At 43.1% G+C, this 26,733-nt stretch overlaps 1 protein-coding gene across 1 annotated transcript in view; it reads right to left on the bottom strand.

The window, feature by feature from the left end:
* The window catches only part of fa2h (fatty acid 2-hydroxylase), a 107,154-nt gene extending 81,470 nt beyond the window's left edge, over window positions 1-25,684 (bottom strand). The window contains exon 1 of the mRNA XM_080187131.1: window positions 25,282-25,684. Within this exon, the coding sequence (XP_080043257.1) occupies window positions 25,282-25,581 (300 nt within the window). The 5' untranslated portion in view covers window positions 25,582-25,684. The remainder of the gene's footprint in view (window positions 1-25,281) is intronic.
* Between the last annotated feature and the right edge of the window lie 1,049 nt (window positions 25,685-26,733).

The raw sequence follows: 26,733 nt of genomic DNA on the forward strand, positions 1-26,733 counted from the left end.
AGGGTAGTAGAGGCAAGTCGCCTCACATCCTTTAAAAAAAGTATCTGGATGAACACATAGCACATCATAACATTCAGGGCTTTTGGCCAACTGCTGGCAGTTGGGACTGGGAGGCAGTGGGGGGAGGAGTTCTGGTGTTTCTAATGTGTCTGTGCAGACGCGGGTCAAAAGGGCCTCTTCTGTGCTGTATGGCTCTATCATTCTATGAATGGTTTCATGTTGACCAATCACTGGTCATCATAAAAACCCATCTAGTTCACTAATGTCCTTTAGAGAAGGAAACCTGATGTCTTTACCTAGTCTGGCCTACATGCTTCAGATCCACTGCTGTGTAGTTGACGCTTAACTGCATTTTTGTCCTAGCAAGCCATTCATTCAATGGCAAACCGTGGGATGGACAACAAACTGGCCTTGTCAGCAATGCTTGCATCCCAAGAAAGAATATAAACAAACCTCAACAAATTTGGTCCCAGTTTGCCAGTGTGGACGTGGCAAATTCGAGCACTATTAAGCACGTACATGGGAACAAAAGGGTAAAAGTTTACACTTAGTGGCAAATTTAGCAACTGAGTCATCAGAAGAACTCAAATTTTAAAGAGATCTGTACCTTCCTTCAAAATATGAATCTTCTCTATCACTCCTCCCCATCCAATCATTTCTCATACTACTCATTTAGAATATTAATTACAGTAACTAAATAATATGCACTAGATTTCCTAGCAGAATTAAGTTACAAAAAAACAAATCAAGTGCCAATAAAAATGAGAAATAAATGAGGAATGCAGTAGGTCTTGGACGAAGATGTCAATAATTAACTTCCATGTTTATATAGTACACAATGAGGTGTAGAATTTTTTTTCCCCCCAACATTAGGTTTGTTCTATGTACAGCATTTGAGCGTACAAAAACATTTGGGAAATGTGTATTCAAATCCATACTAAAAGCAAAAGTACTGAATGCTGGAAAGAACACATGGGAGGGAGAAAATAAACAAAGTTAACATTTCAAGTCAATGACCTGTAAAGCTAACAGTTTATCTCTGCAAGTTGCTATTTGGCATGCAGAGTGTTTCCAGCATTTTCTCTTTCAACTTTCCAAATCTATCAGGCCTGTTTCAAAGTAGGGTTGCCAACCCTCCTGGATTGCCCCGGGGTTTCCAGAAATTAAGGATTAATTGCAAAGACATTGCTGAGGGCAGCTCAGGAGAAGTCACGGAGCACCGAAAAGTAGGTTTCTACCCCCACCCACTACCTTCTTTGAAGATTTTTTCATTTATACAGAAATTGGAGGTGGAGATTTAAAAGGTGTTGATTCATGACAATCAGGTGAAGATGTTGGCCATCAAACTGGTTTATGGAGATGGAGCAACTGATGCTCGGGTGCTTGGAGGTAGCTCCTAAAAAAATGTATATCTCACTGACTTGCAGTGGATAAAAACTTTATGAGTTGTTTTTTCTAATCTTTCAAAGGATATGGGCGTTGTTGGCTGGGCAAGATTCTCTCTCCTAAAAAGGAGTGAGCCAGATGGGTTTTTAATGACAATTGACAATGATTTCATGATCATCACTACACTTTAAATTCCAAATTTTTATTCAATTCAAATTTCACATCTGGGATTTGAACCAGGGACCCCTGACCATTACCAAATTTCTGAATTACTAGCCCAGTGACAATACCACTATTTCCCACAACTACGAAGCAACTCGAAAATATGACTTCACAAACCGGAGGGCAAAGCTCAAATTGTATAAATGAGTGTAAGTATTGGTTTACAGGAAATGCACGTGAGAAGTACACACGCTGTTGAAGATTGGAACAATGTCTTCTACAGTGGGTGTGCTGCAGTGTACAACAATTTGCAATTATATAATACATATTATACAACATTCCAAGATTCCAGAGTGCAGTCCAAATTATTTTTTGATATTAAACCACATAATTAGGATCAAAAGCTTGATTAAACTGGTCAGTTATAAGGCAGGCATCAAAAAAGAAACTGAAGATGATGGGGTATAGGATGGGAATTCAGAGCTCATGGTCTAGACAGATAACCGTTGTTTGCGGAACAATGGAAACTAGGAATTCACAAGAGATTGGGATTGTAGTAGAACTAAGGGATGTCACAAAAAAAATGGCAGAGTGAAACCATGGAGTGATTTGAAGATGCATTTGAGAATTTAAATGAAAGTAAGGCATTACTGGCCCGTGAAACAAAGTATGCCGGTGAACAAGCATTGGGCAGATGAGTGGATTGCAGAAGGGTGAAGTGTAGTTGGGGAGTGGACAGATAGAGTTTTGGATCAGCACTTGGAAGTTGGGAAACCAGTCTGAATTGTATTGAAATAGTCATAGCAAGAGAGGAAACCAATCCTCTTACGGGAGACAGAACATAAAAGGTTAATAAACTCTTTCTGAATTACAAGGTAAATTTTGAAATTTATAATATACCCCTGCAATTTCAATAGACTAAGAAATAGTAGCTCTTAACTCTGTTAGCTGTGCCAACTAACTTGGTGATCTTGGCTGCAGAAAGACTTGAGAGGAATTCACTCTCTATAGCAAAAGGTCATCATTTTGGTTATGCGCAATTTGTAACACTACCTCCAAGGCAACAGGAAGCATGTCCCTCTTGATAAGAGGTGAGCAGGTGAAAGGACCCGAGGCCATCTGGGTTGTGGCACCAATTCCCCAGCTATCTGCACATGAAAAAACACATGCCTTTGAAGAGGAATTTAATGTAAAAAGGCTGCAACTTTCAATAAACTAGAAGAACATAACTGAAGCAGAATTCTTCACAAGATTCAATACCATGGGTCAATCACTGACAAGGGCATAAAACTGACCAGAAGCAGCTTTTTACCCCATACAAAGACCCACTACCTTTCTTAGTGTTGGATTTGGTCATCAGTGCTTCAGGCTTTAGTACAAGAACTATCCCCCCAGTAGCTTGCACAGTAAGATCAAAGTTGATAAAATAATTGCAGAGGCTGCTTCATTTTCCATTGCAAGTATTATTTTAAAAATGGAGGGGTAAAGTTGAAGTTGTTTACTGAGCTGTACTTGTTTACACTGACACTTCAACCTTACAAAGGAAAAACTATGTACCCGAGGGTGCATTAAGGTAAGTCTGGATTTAATGGTGACATTCCAGTAATGTTAACACATTAAACATGTGGAATTAAGTATTCATGAGGGGTCAACTGGAGAAGTGGTGCACATGCAAAATTAAAACCCTCAAGTCTGAATTAGCAAAGTGATTATTGGATAACTGATACCAAATAGAACAGTGCAAATCCTGTGACTTTTGAGCCAATACATTTTCCATTTCAAATGTACCGAGCTGCTGTAGGATGGTGTTGTGCTACACAGCAAGGCAGTGAAAGGAAAGGAAAACAACTGGAGCATTGTTAGTGTTAGAAAACAAGACTGATTCATTGGCGGGGGGAAATATTAGGGACTTCCAAAGAATGAAAGAAGGAGTTTGTGAAAAGTGAAATACAATAGATTCTTTTATGCATACGATCTTTGTGATAAAGAATATTTTAACATATGAACACCCAATTTGCAAGCGTGCTGTAAACAACTTATGTATCTGCTTTGTTAATGTAACAAAGCAGACCCCAACAGGGGAGAGAAATAAAAGTTACAACCCCAACAAGGACCTCCAATTGGGAATTGGACAATAAATGCAAAGCACGAGTACAACCCTCCAAACACATCAATACTACAGGTTCATTGCTTTTTAATGCAGTTAAATAATATGCTGTTAGCATTGGTAAGAACGTGGTTCGATGGAGTAGATCATACATGTTTTGCTTCCTGAGTATTGCCCAGATCTTGCTGCATGTGGACAGGGACTGCTTCAGGATCTGAGCTGTGAATACTGTTGAACACTATGCAATTATCAGTGAAGATCGCCACTTTTGATTACTTGTCATAAGGAATGTCATTGATCAAGCAACTGAAGATGGTTGGGCCTAGGACGCTGCCTCAAGCTAATCCTGCTGTGATGCTATTGAAACCAAGATGACAGTCCTTCAGCAACCAAAGCCATCTTCCTTTGTGCTTTAGATGAAGAATGGAGAATTCCTCCCACCCATTCACAATTTCAATGTGCTGGGGCTGACTGTTGCCACATTTACAAACACACAAATGAGGAAAAGTAGGCCATTTGACTCTCGAACCATTCAACAAGATTGTCAACTTTGTCAAATGCTGCCCTGATTTCAAGAGTAGTCACTCATCTCTTTCATCCATATTTGGACCAAGGCTGTAAATGAGATCCAAAGAGATCAGTGGCCCTGGCAGAATACAAACCACCAGTGAGCGGGTTATTGCCAATTAAGGGTCACTTTACAGCATTTTTAATAACACATTTCCTGATATTACTGATGCTCAAAAAGTAGATTGAGGGGTGGTAATTGGCTGGATTGGAGTTGCCCATTGTTGTGGACAGGACATATGTGGGGAATTTTCTACATTGCTGGGTGGATGCCAGTGTTGTAGTTGGCTAGGGAAACAGCTAGCCTGAAGCACAAGTCTTCAAATACTTCTGCCAGAATTTTGTCAGATCCCATCACGTTTTGCATATCCAGTGCCTTCAGCCGTTCCTTAATATCATGGAGTAAATTTAACTACGTGCTGAGTTCTGGACTCTGATGGGCTCTACCATCATTCAAGATGGTGATGTTTGTGAAGCTTCCTCCTGTGGGTACTTGTTTCAATTGTCCACCACCATATAACTGGATACGTCAGGGCTGTTGAACTAGTCTGACCTGTTGGTTACCATACTGAAGTGCTCTGTCTAACTAAACCATGCATGCACTGCTATATTGTAGTTTCATCAGGATGGCTTCTCATTTTTAGGCATGCCAGCTGTGGTCCTATCTTGCTCTCCTACGCTCCCCTTGAACAATGGTCAATCTCCTTGCTTATTGGCAATAGTAGAATGAGCAACAAACCAGCCCATGAGGCAGCCCAGTGATTAGCATTGCTGCTTCACAGTGCAAGTGACCTGGGTTTGATCCCCAGCTTGCGCCAGTCTGTGCAGAGTCTGCGTGTCTCCCCATGTTTGCATGGGTTGTGTCTGGGTACTCTGGTTTCCTCCCACTGTTCGAACGAAGGTCATACTGGTTAGGTGCACTGGCCACACTAAATACTCCCTCAGTGTACCAGAACAGGTTCCAGAGCGTGACGACTAGGGGATCTTAACAATAACTTCATTGCAGTGTTAATTTAAGCTTATTTGTGATATTAATAAATAAAGCTAGCTTACTGCAGATTAACGAACAAAATAAGCCCATTGGCTTCAGTGTTCACAATTTTAAAATGACTAAATGCTCTTTATTTTGTTTATATACGGAAAGAACTCTTAGCTTTCTTCAGAGCATCTCGGGGAGTATTATAACCTGTCTTTAATCACAACCTCTGTGCTTCCAGAAATTTATTAGACCAAACCTCATTCATCCTGTGGACGAACTGTCCTCGCCCATCTTTTTGCAATAGTTTTCTCCATTTGCCAGCACTGGCAAGACTGATCAAGATGGTGCATAGACAAAATATCCCCAGGTTTCTGCTGAAGCATTTGAACCACAAAAAAGGTAAACAAGCAATTGTCAAAGAATCACAGACCTAAAAGGGTAGAGTTTTGAAATTCATAAACTTCAGGTGAGTCTGAACATCAGGACAATAAGGGTATACTTTTCATCCCCTTCCCCAACAGAAAGGCATGTAGAAATGACTCCCGCAAAAACCAACAGAAATAAACTTAGTATCTTTCATAATCTCCAGATGACTGAAATTACTGATCTGACAAGTTCTTCTGTTACAGTGCAAGGAACATGGCTGCCAATCCGGGCACCAAGTCTACAAGCAATAGCAAGGTAAATTACCACATAAACCATTTCAGCTGGTTGGCGGATAAACATTGACCAGAGCATGAAAGAGAGGGAGGTCCTCTGCTGATGATCACTTGTGTCCACTTGAGAGCTGAGCACATGCATTTGGGATTTAACATCTCATCTGAGGAGGCTGCACCTCAAAGTGGAGCACATCCTCAGTACTACACTCCAGTATCAGTCCTGGACTATGTTCTCAAATCACCAGATTGGACACTGTCCAACGTTAGCTGACTCAAGAGGCAAGTGCTCTATTGGCAAACCAAGAATTGAGGCTACATATTCTGTTGTTTTCTTACATGGCACAATTAGTTTATGCAGTCCAAAAATAGCACAATACTGTGGATGCTGGAAATCCAAAAAGCAAAATACTGCAAATCTAAAATAAAAAGAAATGCTGGAAAAATAGACATCATTGCCTTTGGAGATCTACCCCCAACATCTTCCAACCTCAATCCCCCAACCCTGCATAGCCTGCTTCTACCTTCTTTCCAAAATCGACAAACAGGACTATCCTTGTTGACAAACGGTTGTCAACATGTTCCTGCCCCACAGAATTCATTTATTCCCACCGAGACTCTATTCTCTCATGTCTTATCCAGTCCCTTCCCACGAACACTCATAATTCCTCTGATGCCCTACTTCATAGAAGTCTTCCACTTCCCACACACTAACCATCTCCTCTTCACCATAGGTGTCCAATCCCTCGACAGCTCTAACCCCCATCATAAGTCTGAGGGTGCTCCGCTTCTCCCTTGAGCTTAAAAACAGACATGGTCAGATCTGAGTTTTCCCAAGTATTTTCATTTTTTGTAGACCATGGCTGAACAAAGCAAATCAGCCAAGTCTTGGTGCGATCCACAACTGATATTGAGTTACCTACATCAGCAGAGGCACTTTTGGACAGCAAACATAGACACACATGGAGTAATAACTGCCCGTTCAATATTAACAACCACTTCGATGGGACATTTCCACTCTAATCCAACTGAAGCTATTCCCTCCAAATGCCACCAGCACCAGGGCCTCTGATCTAGACTGTTGACCCTGAAAAGGCAGCCAAGAAAGTTCAGAGATATGAAAATGTGAAGAACTGCTCAACTTTTATAAGACACAAAAAACACCTTTGTGTGTCAAAGAAGCACCACAGAAATGCAGTTGATGACTGAGCTTGACTGATGAGTCTGCAATTAAGTACTTTACCCTTTATAATTGAATATCAAGGCTCACTCACCAATGGTCACTTGAACAAAGCTCCCACAGGGTTCTGAATATCACAAAACCCACCAAAGCAATTAATAGTTTGAGGAATGGAAGGGAAGAGAAGTCACAACAGAAAAAGACATTTCCAGCAGAAAATACCCACAGGAGTCGGTGATTACAGCAGGCTGTATAAACTGAAGCACACAAAGGCGGCCTGCTGCACTGCCAGGGCATGGAGATGTTGTTGTGGGAGCATTACATCAGAGGTGCCAGTAGAGACGTGAGGGTGGATAACTATAGGTTGCATAACCACTTTTGGGAATTAGGGAGTATTGTGCACAGCATGCTCCTTAAGGGAATTAAACAGATGGAGCAAAAGTCCATAATAGGATGTCATATGTGAAGATGCAGGCTTGATGACAGGAATGGCCTCTCATTCTATGCTTCAGGTTCTCAATACACCAACATATCATTTAAAGATATCTTCAACTGGGATTTTGTTTTTAAAACAACTGCATCAATGGATATTCCCAAATTATTTGCTCTACTGTTGCTGGCAAACAAAAGAAGTTCCTGAACATTAAAACCTTCAAATTCAATAACAAATATTTTCTGAATATATCTGTTTAGTCATACACTTGCAGCTTCACTTCTGCAAGAACAAAAGTCGATGAAGCACTGCCTAGTTCACCATGTGCAATGGCTTAACTGTTGGACATGTGGAGAATTCTTCATTCCAAGAGGTTAGGGTTAGCAACATTCCTTTGAGAATAATAAATCCTTCCCTTCCTATCAGGCTGAATTTCAATTCTTTTATTCTCCTTAATCTCCACAAAGCCTCAAGATCTGATGGGTAACTATCATTCTGTCTCATCAAGACAATTCTTCTCCACAGGAAGTTGTGACTGTGGTTGCATCTTGCCCATGCTTGAGCTGTATATAAATTACATTAGTTACCCATATAGCCAAAGTCAACGCAAGAAGAGTTAGACAACACAACTGTCCGGGGGTATTGACACTTATAGAGAAGGTGCCGTCACAGCAGACTAAGTGCTACTACAGGCTGTGCTGACACCCATTTTCTGACTAAAAAATATGAGTTGCACAACTCAGGGTGGTTTCATCACTTTCATCTCTAACCCCATCACCCAGCCAAATAGTCATCTGCCCAACCTCCAATAAAAATATTCAAAGTAAATTGAAGGTGATTTTTAAAATCACTCCTGATTTTTCTTTGCGTTGCTCACAGCCATGTCCAGAGATTAATCTTTAATGCCTCGATGATCAGCAACCGTAACACTGTACATGATTGATGCAATGCATAAGCCATGGGCCTGCACACGCTTTCCCAGCTTTGGAGGATGGCAGGAAAGAGAAAAATCAGAAAAATGTCCCAAAATGCCACCCATCTGTTCTTGCTGTATGGTTACATTAGGAGGGCAGTCATCACTCTGAGCTGGACTACGTACAGCACAGGCATCTCAAAACCCTTGGTACTACCAGTGCTGCCTCTGCAGGTTCCTGCAAATCCACTGGCAGAACAGGCACGCCAACATCAAATGTTCTCGTTCAGGCCAACATCAAAGCATTGACCACACTTGAGCAGCTCCACTGGGCGGGCACATTGTCCACATGCCTGACAAGACTCTTGAAACAAGTGCTCTTCTTAGAGCTTCCATATGGCAAACAAACCCCAGGAGGCTAGGGGAAACACTTCAAGGACAACCTCAAAGGCTCCACTGACATCTGAGAATCATGGAATTTTCATGTCCTGCCCACCATGAAAATCGTAGTGGGTGGGACAGCATCATGCAATGGTCCGTTGACCTAGGGTGGGACTTTACAATCTTGGGACAAGTGTGACTGGAAAATCCCACTTCATGACTCAGCTTCACAACTAACAGCAGCCATGTTGCTCAAACACTTCTGGGTTCCTATGGCCTTTTCAGTAAGTCACTGGAGATCGATAAGAAATAGAGAGAGAACATCTTTCCCTTTATTAGCCTAAATATACCAATAGCCCTGTGAGGTACAGAATTCCCAACCTCCTCAATCTTCACTGATCCCCATTCCCTTACCCAGTGACACTCCCCAACCTCACTGCCTTACCCAATGGGAACCTCGCAATGCAGCAGGCTGCTCATAACAAACTCTTGGTCTGATGGCCCCTACAGTTCTCCTATTCTCCCTTATTACCTCAAATTTTAAATCATTTTCATAGCCAAATCCTTTCACACTTTGCTGTCCACCTAGGATGGGGCAACCTTCATTCTCTTTCACTGCATATCTGTTCAGTCTCTTGTCAATGAATGAGGAGTGTGGTAAACAGGTCTACACTTCCCATCTGTCTGCACCTGAAACAGCACAGCTGCCAATCTTATAGAAGATGCACATGCAACAATGAAAACAGACTGCTCTGTGTCACAGTGAGATACATATAAAATCAGGCGATCTTAGCTCCTTTGGTTTCTCAAAAGACCTCTGCTCACTTGTTTCCAGCATCATGCATTGCCTTGTCACAACAGCTGGAAGAATGGTACAGCCAAGTTGAGCAGGAGCTCTAACTTAGTTTACCATACCAAGGAATCTCAAGCTCATGTTCCAAGGAACTGGAAAGTCCTTAATTGCACATCTTCTGCAGATCAACTCTGGCACCAGGCACCTCCGTAACATACTCAGCAAAGTTGATTTTGACAAGAATTCACACTGCTTCTTGTAGGAGTTTAGTGCTCTGAGTGGACCCATGATTGGCATGTGACATACAACTCCAGCTACTCCTTCTGGAGTACCTGCCTTGTCCTCTGGAAAATTTCTAGCACTGCGATGCTGAAGGGTGACCTGCTGAATCAGGACTTCTCCAACAGTGTAAAGGTTCTGAGTCACAGACTCATCATGGAATAGCTGCCATGAACCTCTATTTGCATCTAGCTGCATGAAGATTGAATATTCTTGTGAAGTTTGCTAAAAGCTCATCCAGATAACATAGGATAAACTTTATATTCAACAGCTTTATTCAGCTGCAAAATATCTACACAGATTCTGATAGATCCATTGGGTTTTGGCACCAGGACCATGCCACGCACTGGCTTGTTGGTTTGTCCAGTAAAAAGTTTCACAACACCAGGTTAAAGTCCAACAGGTTTATTTGGTAGCACAAGCTTTCAGAGTGTCACTCCTTCAGGGTGGAAGAGAGAATGTCCGGGGTGCGTGGGGTCTTTAATTATGCTGGCTAATTTGTCTACGCTTGCCGCTGCCTTGGCAGAGTCAATGGTTGGGAGGCTGGTTTGCCAGTCCTGTGAAGTTAGCCCGATCTTTTCAGACCTCCAGTTCCCTTACTTGGTGAATCAGACACAGGTCAGTACGGACTTTCTTGCTCAAGTGAGCAACTCTGGTTCAGGATCACATACAAAGTTAGTTTCTTCATACTGAAGGGTTGCATTTAGTTGTCCTATGACTGAGTCCTATACTCCCTGGCCCATGTAGGTTTTTTTGCACGATGGTTCTCTCTGATGCCAAACCAGTTAAATTGAAACTACTGCACCCGTGTCTGGCTTGTGTCCCTCCACGAGGATATCAGCACTCCAATAGCTTCTACGTGATGACTCTACTTCAAGGATTTTGCCGATTGTCAAAGGCTTGTCATTTTACTTCTTCTCTAGAAGCTTCTTGCTGCAACACAGCATGAAAGTGACCCTTCTTTCTGCAAACCCTGCATTCAGTCTCTTTGATAAGATATAAGAAATAAGATCAAAAGTAGGCTATTTGGCCCTCAAGACTGCTCCATCATATAATCAGATCATAGCTGATCTGTGAGTTTCAAATACACATTCCCACCCACCTCCAATATCTTGGATTCCCTTGCCAAACAAGAATCCATCTACCTCTGCCTTAAAAAATTCAATAATCCCACCTCCAATATCTTCTGAAGCATAGAGCGCCAAAGTCACACAATCCTCAGAAATTGTTTTTCTTCATCTCTTCTCTACAAAGGGTGACTCCTCATTTTAAAAGCATTGCCCCCTATTTTTGGGCTGACCCTTAAGAGGCAGCATTCTTTTTATGTCTACGTCAAAAGGCTATTCAGGATCGTATATTTTTCAATCAAGTCACCCATCACTCTTCAAAATTCCAGTGGAATCAAGCCCAGCCTGTCCAACTTCTCCTATGAAACACAGAACCATAGGATCCCTACAGTACAGAAAGTGGCCATCTGGCCCAGAGTCTCTGAAAGAGCATCCCACCAAGGCCCTCCCCTCCACCCTATCCCTGTAACCTCACACATTTACCTTGGCTAATCTACTTAACCTACACATGTTTGAACACTAAGTGGCAATATTACCAATCCCCCTAACCTGTACGTCTTTGGATTGAGAACGCTCATCTGGAGGAAACTCATGCAGACACGGAAAATGTGCAAATTCCACACAGTCACCCAAGGCTGGAATGGAACCCAGGTCCCTGGCACACTGCTAACCACTCTCTTAAACTTGCTCTGAAATACCACCAATAAATCATACATTCTTCCTTAAATAAGGAGAACAAAACTACACAAAGCAATTTAGATAGAGCTCAGCGGTGCCTTGAATAATTGTGCAAAGCATCAATACTTTTGCTCAATTTCTCTCAAAGGATAGCATCCCGTCAACCTTAATTACTTACTATACCTGCACTAACAACCTGACTCATGCACTGTAGAACACCTACATCACTCTGCAGCTTGGAATTCTGCAGTTTAAATAATACTCTGCTTCTTCCAGCATAAGTCTAAACAGATAGTCAATAAATATAGCAAAACTTCACTTCATCTTTGGATACGCTTTGTTAACTTTAGCCTACTTGATAATGGCATTCTAAGAATGAAATAGGCATCAAGTGCTTTTTGTATGTTTCTTTGGTCAATCCCTTGCCTGACTAGGAGATTGACATGCACAGCCACTCACCACATATAACTGCGATTATAATATAACGCTGCTGGATTGGGGCCAGCTCAAGTTTTCTGGCAAGGGTAGAGACTTCTCCATGTTTGTTTTTCACTTGCTGCCACTATATAATATTCTTCGTCTCATTGTGCTAACAGGATATTAACAAAGTCTGCTCAGGTAAGGAAAAGTTAACTTTATTGGAACATCTCTAATGGTGACTATAACTATCACTTCCCATGATGTATATTATCTCTCACTGGTATGTCAGTTAGAAATAACCCTTTAGAGTTTCCTTGATTCAGAGGAATTGTGGCTTTATCATGTTACCACCACCAACATGGTACAAGGCAAACAGTGAGTCTTGATCTTTCTTCATCTAGTATTTTCTGTTTTTGCATTTCTCCTTTAAATTGGCCCTACTTTGATGTCACATCCTAAAATCCTAAAACAGTCCTTCAGTGAAACTGTCATTCCCAATCCCTCACTCCCCATGTATTTTTTCAATGCCCGTCTCTTTGGCATTAATATTAAAAAGCACTAGATAAACACATGGTGCTGATGTTCATCTGCCTCAATGGCAACAGACTCCCATTGTCTTGAAGATGCAGAGCATCCCATCAGTTATTCTCCAGAAAAACTTCAAGGGTAATTATAAATGCTTTTGTACCATTGACAACAATCCACCAAAGAACGCACACACACCTTTCAAATTGCCTCAGACGACAAAAGAAACATCAGCTGTTTTAACAGATCCATATATTTTAGTTCAAAACTTTCAGACCACGTATCTTGATGCCAATATTAGAATCTGAATCTGAGGCTCCCCCCCAGAATGCTGAGCAATCCTCCTTGTTGATGACATTAGTGCCAAGATGCAATATTGTCAAAGCATGCAGGTTAAGCAGCTTTGGCAGATAATGCCTTTCTGTAGCTTCAAATCCACAATCACCCCCTCAAAAAAAGGAGTGTCTACTTCAATAGAACATAAGAACATGAGAACATGAGAACATGAGAACATGAGAACATGAGAACATGAGAACATGAGAACATGAGAACATGAGAACATGAGAACATGAGAACATAAGGAGTAGGCCATCTAGCCCCTCGAGCCTGCCCCGCCATTCAATAAGATCATGGCTGATCTGTCGTGGCTCAGTTCCACCTTCCCGCCCTCTCCCCATAACCCTTAATCCCCTTGCCTATTAAAAACCTATCAACCCACGTCTTAAATATATTTAGCGAGGCAGCCTCCACCACTTCAACTGGCAGAGAATTCCAGAGATTCACCACCCTTTGAGTGAAGAAGTTCCTCCTCAACTCCGTTCTAAACCGACCCCCCTTTATCCTGAGGCTGTGCCCTCTAGTCCCACTGTCCTTTCTGAGCGGGAAGAGCCTCTCCACCTCTATCCTATCCATCCCATTCATCATCTTATATGTCTCAATGAGATCTCCCCTCATTCTTCTAAACTCTAACGAGTACAAGCCTAGTTTATTCAGCCTCTCCTCGTAGTTCAACCCCCTCAACTCCGGTATCAGCCTAGTAAACCTCCTCTGCACTCCCTCCAAGGCCAAAATATCCTTGTGTAAGTGCGGCGACTAAAAGTGCACACAGTACTCCAGCTGCGGCCTCACCAGTGCCCTGTACAGTTGCAGCAAGACCTCCCTACTTTTATATTCAATCCCCCTCGCTATGAAGGCCAGCATCCCATTCGCCTTCCTGACCACCTGCTGCACCTGCAGGCTGGGTTTTTGCAACTCATGCACAAGGACCCCGAGGTCCCTCTGCACCGTTGCATGCTGCAGTTTTTCACCATGTAAGTAACAGTCCTTCCTACCATTATTCCTACCAAAGTGGACAACTTCAAAACTTGCCAACATTAAATTTCATTTGCCAGTTCCTGGCCCATTCGCCCAGCCTATCTAGATCCTTCTGCAGACTTTCCACACCCTCCGCACAATTTGTCGTTCCACCAATCTTGGTGTCATCAGCAAATTTCGACACCATTCACTCGGTTCCCTCCTCCAGATCATCTATATAAATGGTAAATAGCTGAGACCCCAGCACCGACCCCTGGGGCACTCCACTAGTCACCAACCGCCAATCTGAATAGCACCCAATGACCCCCACTCTCTGCGTCCTATTTGACAGCCAATCCCCTATCCACGCTAACACCCTACCCCCAACTCCATGCCCCCTGACCTTCTGAAATAACCTCTTGTGCGGCACCTTATCAAACGCCTTCTGAAAATCAAGAAACACCACATCCACCGGCTCTCCTCTATCCACCGTCCTAGACACGTCCTCATAGAACTCCAATAAATTCGTCAGACACGACTTCCCCCTAATGAAACCGCGCTGCGTCTGCTCTAACAATTCTCCTCAAGATGCCTCGCTATTTTCTCCTTGATCATGGATTCTAACATTTTACCTACAACAGACGTTAAACTAACCGGCCTATAATTCCCTGCCTTTTGCCTGCCACCCTTCTTAAATAACGGTGTAACATTAGCCATTTTCCAATCTTCCGGCACTTCCCCGGAATCCAGCGATGTTTGGAAAATAATCATCAAGGCATCCATTATCACCTCCGCCATTTCTTTCAGAATCCTTGGATGCATTCCATCCGGTCCTGGGGATTTGTCCACAATCAGTCCCTCCAGTCTTTCGAGCACTGCCTCTCTAGTAACAATAATGTCATTCAGGCCCTCCACTCCTACCATCTTTCCACCGCTAACACCCGGCAAATTATTCATGACCTCCTCCGTGAAGACCGAAACAAAAAAGTTATTCAAGGCCTCAGCCATTTCCCCATCCCCTACCACTAAGTCCCCCCCTCTCATCCTCTAAGGGTCCAACGTTCACCCTAGTCAGCCTCTTCCTTTTCATATATAAAAACTCTTGCTATCCTTTTTTATATTAAGCGCTAGCCCAGCTTCCTAGTTTATCCTACCCTTCTTTATCAACTTCTTCGTCATTCTTTGTTGATATTTAAACCTCTCCCAATCCTCTTCTCGCCCGCTACTCTAAATGCATCCACTTTTAACACTTTCCATTACCTCCTTCATTATCCACGGCTGATTATCTCGCCTCCTACGATCCTTTTTAACCATCGGAATAAATTTCTGCTGAGCACCAAGAAAGATCTCCTTAAAGATCCTCCACTGTTCCTCAGCAGACCTACCTTCCAACGTGCTCCCCCAATCAACATTCGCCAATTCCTCTCTCATCCTATCATACTCCTCTCTGTTCAAACAAAGGACACATGTCTGGGAACCCACTTCCCCCTCCTCCATCTGCATCAGAAACTCCACCATACAATGATCACTCTTCCCAAGAGGATCCTTCACCACAAGATCCCTAATTCTACCCGCCTCATTACATAACACCAGATCCAAGATAGCTCGCTCCCTCGTCGGCTCCAACACACACTGTTCAAGGAAACTATCTTGGCAGCATACCAAGAACTCCTCCTCGAGCCCACTGCGTCCAACATGGATCGACCAATCAATACGTAGATTGAAATCCCCCATAATTATCGCCGTTCCATTCCTCCACGCTGCATTTATTTGCGTGTTAACAGCCCGCCCCACCTCCAGATCATTATTTGGGGGCCTATAGACGACACCCACCAGCGTCTTCCTAATCTCCACCCACAACGATTCCACTTTCTGCTTTTTGGCTCCTATATCATCCCTTACTACCACCCTGATGCTATCCTTAATCAGCAGAGCTATGCGCACCCCCCCCTCCCCTTTTCCTCCCGCCTATCCTTCCTAAACACTTGATACCCCTGTACATTCAGCTCCCAGTCCCTGTCACCTTGCAGCCACGTCTCTGTAATGGCCACCAGATCATATCCATTTGTGCTGATCTGCGCCACAGCTCATCCACTTTATTCCGAATGCTTCGTGCATTCAGATAAAGTGCCTTCATTCCAGCCTTCACCTGTACCCTATTTGCCGGAACGCCACCAACCTTACTCACGCCCCCTACTCCCTTTATTATTGGGACATCCTTGGCCTCTTCCCGTACCTGTACCCTCTCCTTTACTTTAGGCCCTGTAATTTCACCTACCCTCGCACCCTCCCCCCCCAATTAGTTTAAAGCCCTTTCTACACGATTTGCCAGGACTCTGGTCCCAGCACGGTTCAGACCAACCCCATCCCACCTGAACAGGTCCCACCTACCCCAATACTGGTGCCAATGCCCCATAAATTCAAACCCATTCCTCCCACACCAATCCCTTCCTTAATCTTACCAACCTTACGCCCGACTGCACACGGTTCAGGCAGTAGTCCAGAGATAATCACCTTGTCGGTTCTACTTTTTAATTCCGTTCCCAGCGTTTCATACTCCCTCCCCAGATCCTCAGTTCGCATTTTGCCTACGTCGTTGGCACCCACATGTACCACAACGACCAGGTTCTCACCCTCCCACTCCAGGTTCCTCTGCAGCTCAGATGCGACATCCTGGACCCGAGCACCAGGCAGACAACACACCCTTCTGTGCTCTTTGTCATTGTGACAAAGGACAGTGTCAATACCCTTCACCCCACTATCCCCAATTACCACTACGTTCCTTTTCACCTTCTCTTTGCCTATGACCTGTGTCTGCATCACTGTACCGTGTGCAGTTTGCTCACCAACCTCACAGCCCTCGTTCTTGTCCACACTGGAAGCAAGAACCTCAAACCTGTTATGCAAATTGAGAGGCTGAGGCATTTGGTCCCCACCCTCCTTCCTCCTCTCAGCAACCCCCTCCTGTTCCTGACCCTTAGAGTTAGCCAGTCTAGGGGGTGTGGATGTCTCTTGCACCCCATTATCCACGTCACCGTCCCTCCCCCTGATGAGCCTCAGTGTCTGTAGCTCAGAGGCCAGCTCATCTACCTTGAGATGGAGCTCCTCCAGCAACCTGCACTTACTGCAGACATGGTCACTGGGAAGGACCCTGGGGTCCACCAGCTCCCACATCATACAGAAATCCCTACACTGCTGCCAAGTACATGGGGAAGTGGAGAGGAAAACGATAGCCAGAGGTAAGGAGCAAGTAACTGGTTGGATGTTTGTGTTGGGTATTCTGGAGGGAAAGTATTTGCTGATGACCCCCAGTGATGGAGAGGCCTTGGGCCACAGTGGGTAGTGCCCCTGCCTCAGCCAGATGTTCTGGGCTGGAGTTCCATCCAAGGACTTAATGACCACGGAAGTGTTGTTCATAACACAGCCAAACAGATTGAATATCAAATCCTTCCAACACATTCCAATGGCAGGCAGTAAGAACAGGATTAACTTCTGGTCAATAATGGAGTCAGATGGAAAGAACATTGGAGTCTCTACTATCACTACCCATAGCTCTACGACAACATGTAAGTGCGCACGACATAACAGCACCTTAGACTCATTGTACTGAAACAAACCACCAATACCTTTCATGTGTCATTTTAATTGACTAATGACCCAAAAGAAAACCCAGTGAAGCCTGTTACCAGCCTTTTTTGCAGCCATTCACATGCCATACTCTTGCAACACAGATAAGAGATATTCTGCAGTTCCAGTCATAAGTGCACTTTGTACAATACTATTAAACATCACACCCTGTTTTAAGAGAGTAATGTTGCTGCACTACACCTATTGAATTGCTTCTCTGTAAACCTCTCAGTAGTACCCAGTGAACAAGCTGCCCACAATGTTAGCTGTTTCAGATTTAAACAGCCTATCTCTTCAGGAGTCCACAATACTGGAATTATAGAGAGGTCCCTCAATTCAATGGTTCTGATGGAGTAAAAGAGCACCTCTAGTTTCCAGAAGAATACTGAACTCAAAAGGAAATGCATGTTCATTGAACCTCCTACAGCCAATGCATAATTTCAGTCCATTTCTATAAATGAATCTATTTCTCCAGAACTAGAAGAGAATAAAAATATGTATCATGCAGAAAAGATTACTAGATATGAAGCATACATATTTGGTTATTGAAGAAATATCCGAATGATGGTCCACTCAACTATATCAGAGAAAACAAGTGGACCAATGCAAGACTTTTAAGGAGCACTTTATCATTTGAGGTTAATAGTTCCTAGTTTTCAAAGCTCATTACAATTCTAAACAACAAGTCACCAATGGTGTGAGCATGTAGCAAATACCAACGTGTGCGCGCATGCGTGTTGGAAAGAGGAGAAAGATGATAATAGACTTGTTAACAGCCACAATTTCAATCAATCCATAAAAGTTTGCATTTCAGGAGTACTTATCACAGATAAGGTAAAGATGTAGAATACTTATTATTGGAATGCGATAAACTAGGTAGCCTGTCTGTAATGTTTCCTGACAGACAGATATTCTGTGGAACATGGAGAGCTCCTTTGTTGTTTTTAGAAGTATCAAGGGATTGCCTAGGCCCAGAGAGGTTTCACATCTCAACTGAAAGCGTGTGCAGTATTTCCTCAGTACTACACTGACGTATCATTGTGGAAATATGTACTCAAATCCCTGGCGTGAAACTTGAACCAATAACTTGCCAACTTATACTTCTGAGATTGAACTGTTGTGATTGCAACTCTCAACTTCCCTCTATTTCCCTTAATAAGAAAAAAAAGCAAAAGCAGATATTTACTGGGCTAAACTGGCGGTTTGGACTTCAAATTTCATTCAGAAATCCAGTAACTAGCAGGCTAGCACTGGAAAATTAAAATCGAGTTGGTGTAAAATCCCGATGATTCAGGGAATGGAATCTACAGCTTCGACCCTGTCTGGCCTACATGGCTAATTCTTCATGTCCTTGGGTAATACGTGGATGGACAATCATTACAGCCAGATCCATGCTGGTCACATGATATATGTTACGTATTCTGCATCCATATAATAAATGGATTTCTACACTCAACCTGTCAAGTGACTCCCAACCTTTGGAAGTCCAAAATAATCTCAAATTATACTGAACTTCTTACAAATCAATCGGTGACATAAAAATGTTTTAGAATCGCCCATGTCTTAGAATGCTGGAGCCCAACAGAAGAGGCATATCTAAAAATGAGGTGTCAATCTGGTGAAACTACAGCACAGGACTATCTGACCAACGGACGCTGCATGCAACAGACAAAGTGAATTGGTCTCCCAATGGATCAGAGCTATGCTCTGCAATCCTGCCACATCCAGTTGTGAATGGTGGTGGATAATGAAACAATTCACTGGAGGAGGAGGTTCCACAAATATCCCCACCCTCAACAGCAGATCAGTAGTGCAAAAGATAAGGCTGAAGCACTTACAAACATCTTCAGCCAAAAGTGCCCAGTGGATGATCCATCTCAGTCTCTCGAGGCCTCAGCATCATAGTTTGATTCACTCCACATGATATCAAGAAATGGCTGAAGGCTCTGGATTCTGCATTTGGGCCCTAACAACATTCTGGTAAAAGTACTGGAGACTTCTACTCCAGAACTTGCCATGCCCTTAGCCAAGCAGTTCTAGTACAGCCACAACACTGGCATCTTTCCAACAATGTGGAAAATTGCTCAGGTACGGCTTGTCTACTAAAAGCAGGTAAAATCCAACCCATTTAGTTGCCACCCCAACAATACACTCTCTGTCAAAGTAGGTGATCAAGTGGTATTTACTCAACAATAACCTGCTCAGTCTGGATCCACCAGGACTATTGAGCTCCTGACCTCATTATAGCCTTGGCTCAAACATGGACAAAAGTGATGAATTCCAGAGGTGAGGCGAGAGTGACTGCCCTGGATATCAAGGCAGCATTTGACCAAGTGTGGCATCAAGTAGCCCTGGCAAAACTGGAGTCAATGGGAATCAGCCAGAAAACTCCTTACTGGTTGGAATCATACCCGGCACAAGGGAAGGTGATTGTGTTGTTGGAAGTCAATCATCTCAATTCTATACTGCAAGAGTTCCTCAGAGTAGTATCCTAGACCTAACCATCTTTAGCTGTTTCATCTATGACCTCCCACCACCATACAGCTGGAAGTGGAGATGATCACATAATGTTCAGCACCATCTAAGTAAGGAGCATCAATCCTCAGGTACTGAAGCAGTCCATGTGTGCATGCTGCAAGACCTGGACAATTTTCAGGATTGGATTGGTGTGTGGTGCAAATGTTACTTGTCACCTGAAAGTCAGGCAATAACTACCTCACTGATCCCCCATTATCAATATCTTGTGGGTTACCAGTGACCGGAAACTGAACTGAATTAGCCTTATAAATATTATGGCTACAGGAGCAGGTCAAAAGTAGGACTTTTGTTGTGAGTAACTCATCTCATGTCTCCCCAAAGTCTATCCATTATTGGCAAGATACAAATCAAACTTGTGACGGAATCTACCCATGGATGAGTACAACTCCAAGTTTTTAAGAAGCTCAACAATATCCAGTACAAAAGGGAGGCAATGTCATCGTGGTATTGTCTCTGGATTAGTAATCCATGGCCACTGAGTAATGTTCTGGGAATCCAGGTTTGAATCCCACTATGGTAGATTGTGAAATTTGAGTTCAACGAAAACAGAAAATCTGGAATTAAAAGTCTAATAGTGACCATGAAACTATTGGCACTCGTTTTAAAAACGCATCTTGTTCACTAATATCTGAGGGAAGGACATCTCTCATCCCTTACTTGGTCTGGCCTACATGTGACTCCAGATTCACAGCAACGTTGACACTAAATTTAAGAGCAATTAGGGATAGACATAAATGCTGACCCAGCCAGTGACACTTGCATGCAATGAAAAAAGCTCTCTTGATTGGCTTCCCATCCAACATTCAGCACCACAGAGGCAGCAGTGCAGTGTGTCTGTCAGCTACAAGATGCATTGCAGTATCTCACCAAGACTCTCTGGTCAGCACTTTCCAAGCCCTTCACATCTACCATCTAGAAGGACAATGGCAGCAGATACATGGAAAGAGCACCACCTGTAAGTTCCCCTCCAAACCACACATCATCTGGAAATATGCTGCCACTCCTTCACTGTCACTGGGACTCTCCTCCTGTGTTCCTGCAACACATGGACTGCAGCGGTTCAAGGCAGCAGCTCACCGCCACCTTTATGAGGGGAATTAGAAATGGGCAATAAATGCTGGCCCCCATCCTACAAACAAATGAAAAATGTTTTTAATTAAAGTACAGTGGCATAACACTTCATAGAACCAATATGTACCTTCAATGGACAAGCACTTGTCTTGTTCAAATATCTTAGCAGTCCTAGGGAACAGCAGTATATCTTGGCAGTACATGGAGAGACTTGGTTGACTTAGGGGTGGAGGAAGAAAAAGAGTGACAATGTGCCAAGTGCAATAATTATGACTGCTCTTGGAATAGTAAGAGCAGCTTCTTTGACAATACTGAAGTCCTCAATTACAGATCATGTCTTCTGATCTAGCATGAACAGGATGAGACTAGACTCATTGAAAGATGCAAATAATTTACCTTTATGGACCACACAAGCTCACTGAACACAACTGCTGAAACATTCATTCCAATTTCATCCTAAACCATGATGGCATCCTCACCATTAGATAGAATATGCTCTCAAAAGGCTAGTAATTGAAATAAAGAGTCCAAACTTCAAATAAAAACTCACTATATTGCTACCAATTTAAAGATTCAGACATGTAAAAATATTAACACAGAGCGGACTTGCATTTCATTATTTTGAGTGAAATAATACAACTGATCTAACAATACTAAGAATAAACCAACTCAAGAATGAATGATGAGGATCAGTTACACAATAGTGACCATATGACAACAAGAGGGAAGGTGTCCAGTCTACTATCCCAGAAAGATCTAAATATCTCCACAAAGATGCAGTGATAAGGGTACAAGAATAAAGTGAGAACTTTTATTTATACACACACACACACATTTGCCTTCCTGTTTAAATAGGAAGGCAAAGTGTGCACTTCCCAACTTTCCTTCTCAAAGCACCATTGTGACCACCCGTCAAGATGCAATTTTTACCTGAGCCCCTCTACAAAAAATTGTTCACAAATATCATCATGCCACCAACCACATATTATTAACTTACCACAAGAAACTTCTCCCTGTGTACAAACCATTTATATCACCAGACTACCCCACTTATGCCTACACCAGGAATGATCACATGAGCTTTGGTGTGGCAACTTTGCCTGATGCTTTTATTCCCTTTTTGGTTAAATAGTTCTCTCAGAAATAAATCCACCATTATACAATAGTAAATATAAGTATAGGCATATTGAAGCTACCTCATGCTACCTAAGTGCATATACTTTATGGCAACCTTTAATTGCCAAGAATCAGGTTTACAAGCCTGTCCCAGATTATTTGGTGCACGTGTTAATGACCTGGACTTTGGCATTCGGGGCAAAATTTCTAAGTTCGCAGTCAGTACAAATCACAGAAATGTTGCAAACACAATGCAGAGGATATAAGATTTGAAGAAGGCAGAGACTGGAGAATTGGGCAACAGGACAGATGAAATCTAACTCAGAATGAGAAATGATTCCCTTGTTCTTCCTACCAAAGTGCAAGGCATTCACAGCTAAACAGTACAATTTGAAATTAATGCAGGAGCAAAGAAACCAGCAAACATTTGCACAACTTGTCAAAGAAAGTAGAACAAGCTGGGAAAATTATTTTATATGCTGTATATAGGAACCATTGGTGTCAATCACAGAAGCAGAGGATATAAAAGCAAACAAGTCATGCCAAACCTTTAGAAACACTGGTTAGGTCTTAACTGGGGAAGGCATTCATTTCTGAGCACTACACTTAAAGAAAGAAGACAAGGTCTTAGAAAGAGTGCAGAAATGATTCATGAGAGTGGTACTGAGGATGAGTGACCTCAGTTATGGGCAGAGACTGAAAACCTAAGGTTCTAAGAACAGAGAAGGGGAGATTTAAACTAGCTTCCCATCCATTGACTCTGTCAGCTTTTCTCTGCCTTGGCAGAGAAGCCAGCATAATTAAGGACCCCACGCACCCAAGATATTTGCTCTTCCGTTGGGAAAAAGATACAAAAGCCTGAGGTCACCTACCAACTGACTCAAGAATAGCTTCTTCCCTGCTGCCATCAGACTTTTGAATGGACCTACCTCGCATTAAGTTGATCTTTCTCTGCACTGTATGACTAACACTACATTCTGCACTCTCTCGTTTCCTTCTCTATGAACAGTACGCTGTCTGCATAGCATCCAAGAAACAATACGCATCACTGTATACTAATACATATGACAATAATAATAAATCAGATTTGATTGGAGTGGGTGTGGGTTCAAAGACATGGTTTAGAGGGAGGAAAGAGTAAAAACTGTTCCCAGTGACAGTAACATTGAGGATACAAAGCTGTGATTGGCAAAGTATCAGAAGCAACTGGATTTTTTTTTGGGGGGGGAGGGGTTGGGGGGGGTTGGGGGCGGTGTCAGGAAGCAACATGTGCTGATTGAAAATGCCTGAAGGGGCTGCTGTAAGGTAATTGATTCATCAGCGATTTTCAAACTGGCATTGATCTATGTTTAAAAGAAAAACATATTAGTGGGTTATGTGGAATGAGCAGGGGAGTGGTACTAATTGGATAGTGCTGCCAATGAGCTGGCATAGGTAAACATGACGATCAAAGAATGCTGCACAGATCATTCTTTGATGTCACTGTGAATGTGAACTGTGTACTGTTCTGCTCACCCTATTATAGAAAGGATATTAAACTAGAAAGAGTACTGAAAAGATTTACTGGGACTTGATGGTTTGAGTTATAAAAGGAGAGGCTGGATAGATTTGGACTTTTTTCCTCTGGAGTGTAGGACGCTGACAGGTGATCTTGTAGAGGACTATAAATAATGAGGCGCATAAATCAGCTAGATAGTCAATATCTTTGCTCAAAGGTAGGGGAATCTAAAACTAGAGGACATAGGTTTAAGGTAAGAGGGGAAGAGGTACATAAGTGTCCAGAAGGGCAATGTTTTAACACACAGGGTGGTTAGTGTCTGGAAAAAGCTGCCAGAGGTAGTAGTAGAGGCGGATACAATTTTGTCGTTTAAAAAGCATTTAGACAGTTATATGGCTAAGATGTGTATAGAAGAATATGGGCCAAATGCGGCCAATTGGGACTAGCTTTGGGGAGTGGGTTAAAAGAAAGGGCGGCATGGACAAGTTGGGCCGAAGGGCCCGTTTCCATGCTGTAAACCTGAATGAATCTGACGATCCTTGTTCATCGCACATTTCTAAGCCATTTGATAACTCGATAAACTCTACATACAAGATAAAACTGTCGACAGTTTCCGTGTTGTTGTAGTACCAACTTTACACGGAAACAGAATCGATGTAGTCAAACTCAGAGGTCAGTGTGTGACCCCGCAATGCAGAGAATACACGGCCAATTCCTCACAGTATCCAGCTACCAGAGTTTATGTTTGCAGTTGAAACAAGGTCGATTTATTTGAATTTTTTTTTTAAAAAATACACTTTTTGAAATTTTCTCTCCCCTCCGCCTCCACCCCCCCCCCCCGTATAAAACTGCCGGGGGGGGGGGGGGAATAAGTACAAACTGTGGGCCCCACTGCACTTGCTAAACCGGTTTAGTTGTTAACCTGTCGGTTAACGCCCTTGCTGCACCTGTTTCTCCACCACAGGAATCAATGCACGAATCCACTCTCCCCTGGGTACAAATCTCCTCTCAGTAACTCAAATCATGGCCAGGGAAGACTTTCTTTAAGGCCGTTTCCCCTTTTCCACCGTACCACAGGCATAAGCTTTTTTTTCCTCTTTTACTTTCGCTCTGATTTTTTGAAAAAAAGGTCTAAAACAGCTCTCGCATCGATTGCGAGAAGATTGTAAAGGTCTCTCCACACATACACACACGGCTTAGATCCTCTCAGTCCCAGTAATGGAGCAGGTGCATTTTTCAAACAAAAACAAAAACAAGCTCTAAGTCAGTCACGGTAATGAGAGAGAGAGCGACAACATGAAAAGCTTCCGGGTGTGCTCTTTACGATGATTTTAATTATCAACTTGTGCCTAAAATTCCCCCTCAATTTGGTTCCATTGCTGTGCGAGTCAGGCTCCTCATTCTGGATTGACTAATCCTATTACTGGATAAAGTTCTGCTTTTTTAAAAAATACATCGTCCAAATTTGCTTCTTTTTTGTCAGAAAGTTTGCGCGTTGTCTTCCCAGTTGAAACATGACTTTGCACAAAATGTCACTGGAAGGGGGGGGCCGGGGTCAACTTTTATTAGTTACCTCAAAACTTGCCAAGTGAATAAAGCTCTGTGAACTCACTTGTTTTTTCTGGGTGAATCCTTCCAACTCCTCCTGGTCGCCCTCCTGCCTCAGCTCGCCGATATAGTACTGCTGCAGCCAGCGCTGTGCATTGAGGCTGTGTCGGTGCGGCGGTCCCGCCATGTCCCGGCTCACGTCCCTGCCTGCCCGCTGGACAATCATCTGCTCGCCGCCCGGGTGGCGCTGGATGAAGGCTGACACGTCGTACACCCGCCGCTCGTGGATGATCCAGCAGGAATCCACTGTGGTGTGCTGCTGCACCTCATCAATGGTGAAGGAGCGCTTCTTCTCCATCTCCATCTCTCCCTATCTGTGTGTCTGTCTGTCTCTGTTCTCACTACTCCTTGCCTCGCCTCACCTCCCAACACTCACATTCCACTACTGTACAACTCGCGACTAGCTTCCACTGCCCAGCATTAACATAATGAATCATGACGCCAACATACACCTGACACAACCCCGCCCTCCTGCTCAACAATGTGGCCCAGTATTAATATTAATGAGAGAATTCCTGCATTCATTCACCCCGTCTACCACCCACCTGGCCCACTCAGTGTAAAGTGAGCTACTGCACTTTGAGCGGGTTACTGTGGCCTTTTTGTAGCATTTCATGGTGTCTTCCTGATGCCTCCCACTCCCAGCTCACCACCCCTCCACATCTACTTTTAGCTTGTTCAGTTAGTAAGTAAGTTATTCGCTGAGGCATTGACTGTATCACTGCTGGGATAATGATCGTTTGAATGGCTCTAGAATTCCCCTCCTCCCCACTGCCCCTCAGCCTTTCTACTCTTTCAAGGTTGATTAAAATGCCACATCAGTTATTCTTCAATAAACTTGCATTTATATGTAAGTGGCACAGTGACTAGCACTGTTGCCTCACAGCACCAGGGACGTGGGTTTGATCCCTGGCTTGGGCCACTGTCTGTGTGCAGTTTGCATGTTCTCATTTGCGTGGGTTTCCTCCGGGTGCTCTGGTTTCCTCCCACAGTCCAAAAATGTACAGATTAGGTGCATTGGTCCTGCTTAATTCTTCCTCGGTGTACCTAAACATGCGCTAGAGTGTGGCAACCAGGGGATTTTCACCATAACTTCATTGCAGTGTTAATGTAAGGCTATTTGTGACACAAATAAATAAACCTTATATAGCACCTTTTAAAATAATGAAATGCCCTAATGCACTTCTATAGTATGGTAGAACTTGCCCTCAGCCAACCAGGTTCCTCACCTGTGGACCTTTCAGTATTCAAACATATAATTCTTACAAACCTATAATCTCATCAACTGTCAGAAAGTTTCTGTAGCCTTTTTCTCTCTGGTTTCTTTTTATGCTTTGTAAATGTATTTGGATTTGGCTGTGTTGATCTCATTCAATGTAAATAAGCAAAATAAAAGCATACAAGCAGCTTGTTTATTTTGTATGGCATTTTACAACGAGTAAGAACATAAGAACGT

The sequence above is a fragment of the Carcharhinus amblyrhynchos genome, chromosome 4, assembly GCF_965287045.1.
Source record: "Carcharhinus amblyrhynchos chromosome 4, sCarAmb.v2.hapA, whole genome shotgun sequence".
Classification (NCBI taxonomy): domain Eukaryota; kingdom Metazoa; phylum Chordata; class Chondrichthyes; order Carcharhiniformes; family Carcharhinidae; genus Carcharhinus; species Carcharhinus amblyrhynchos.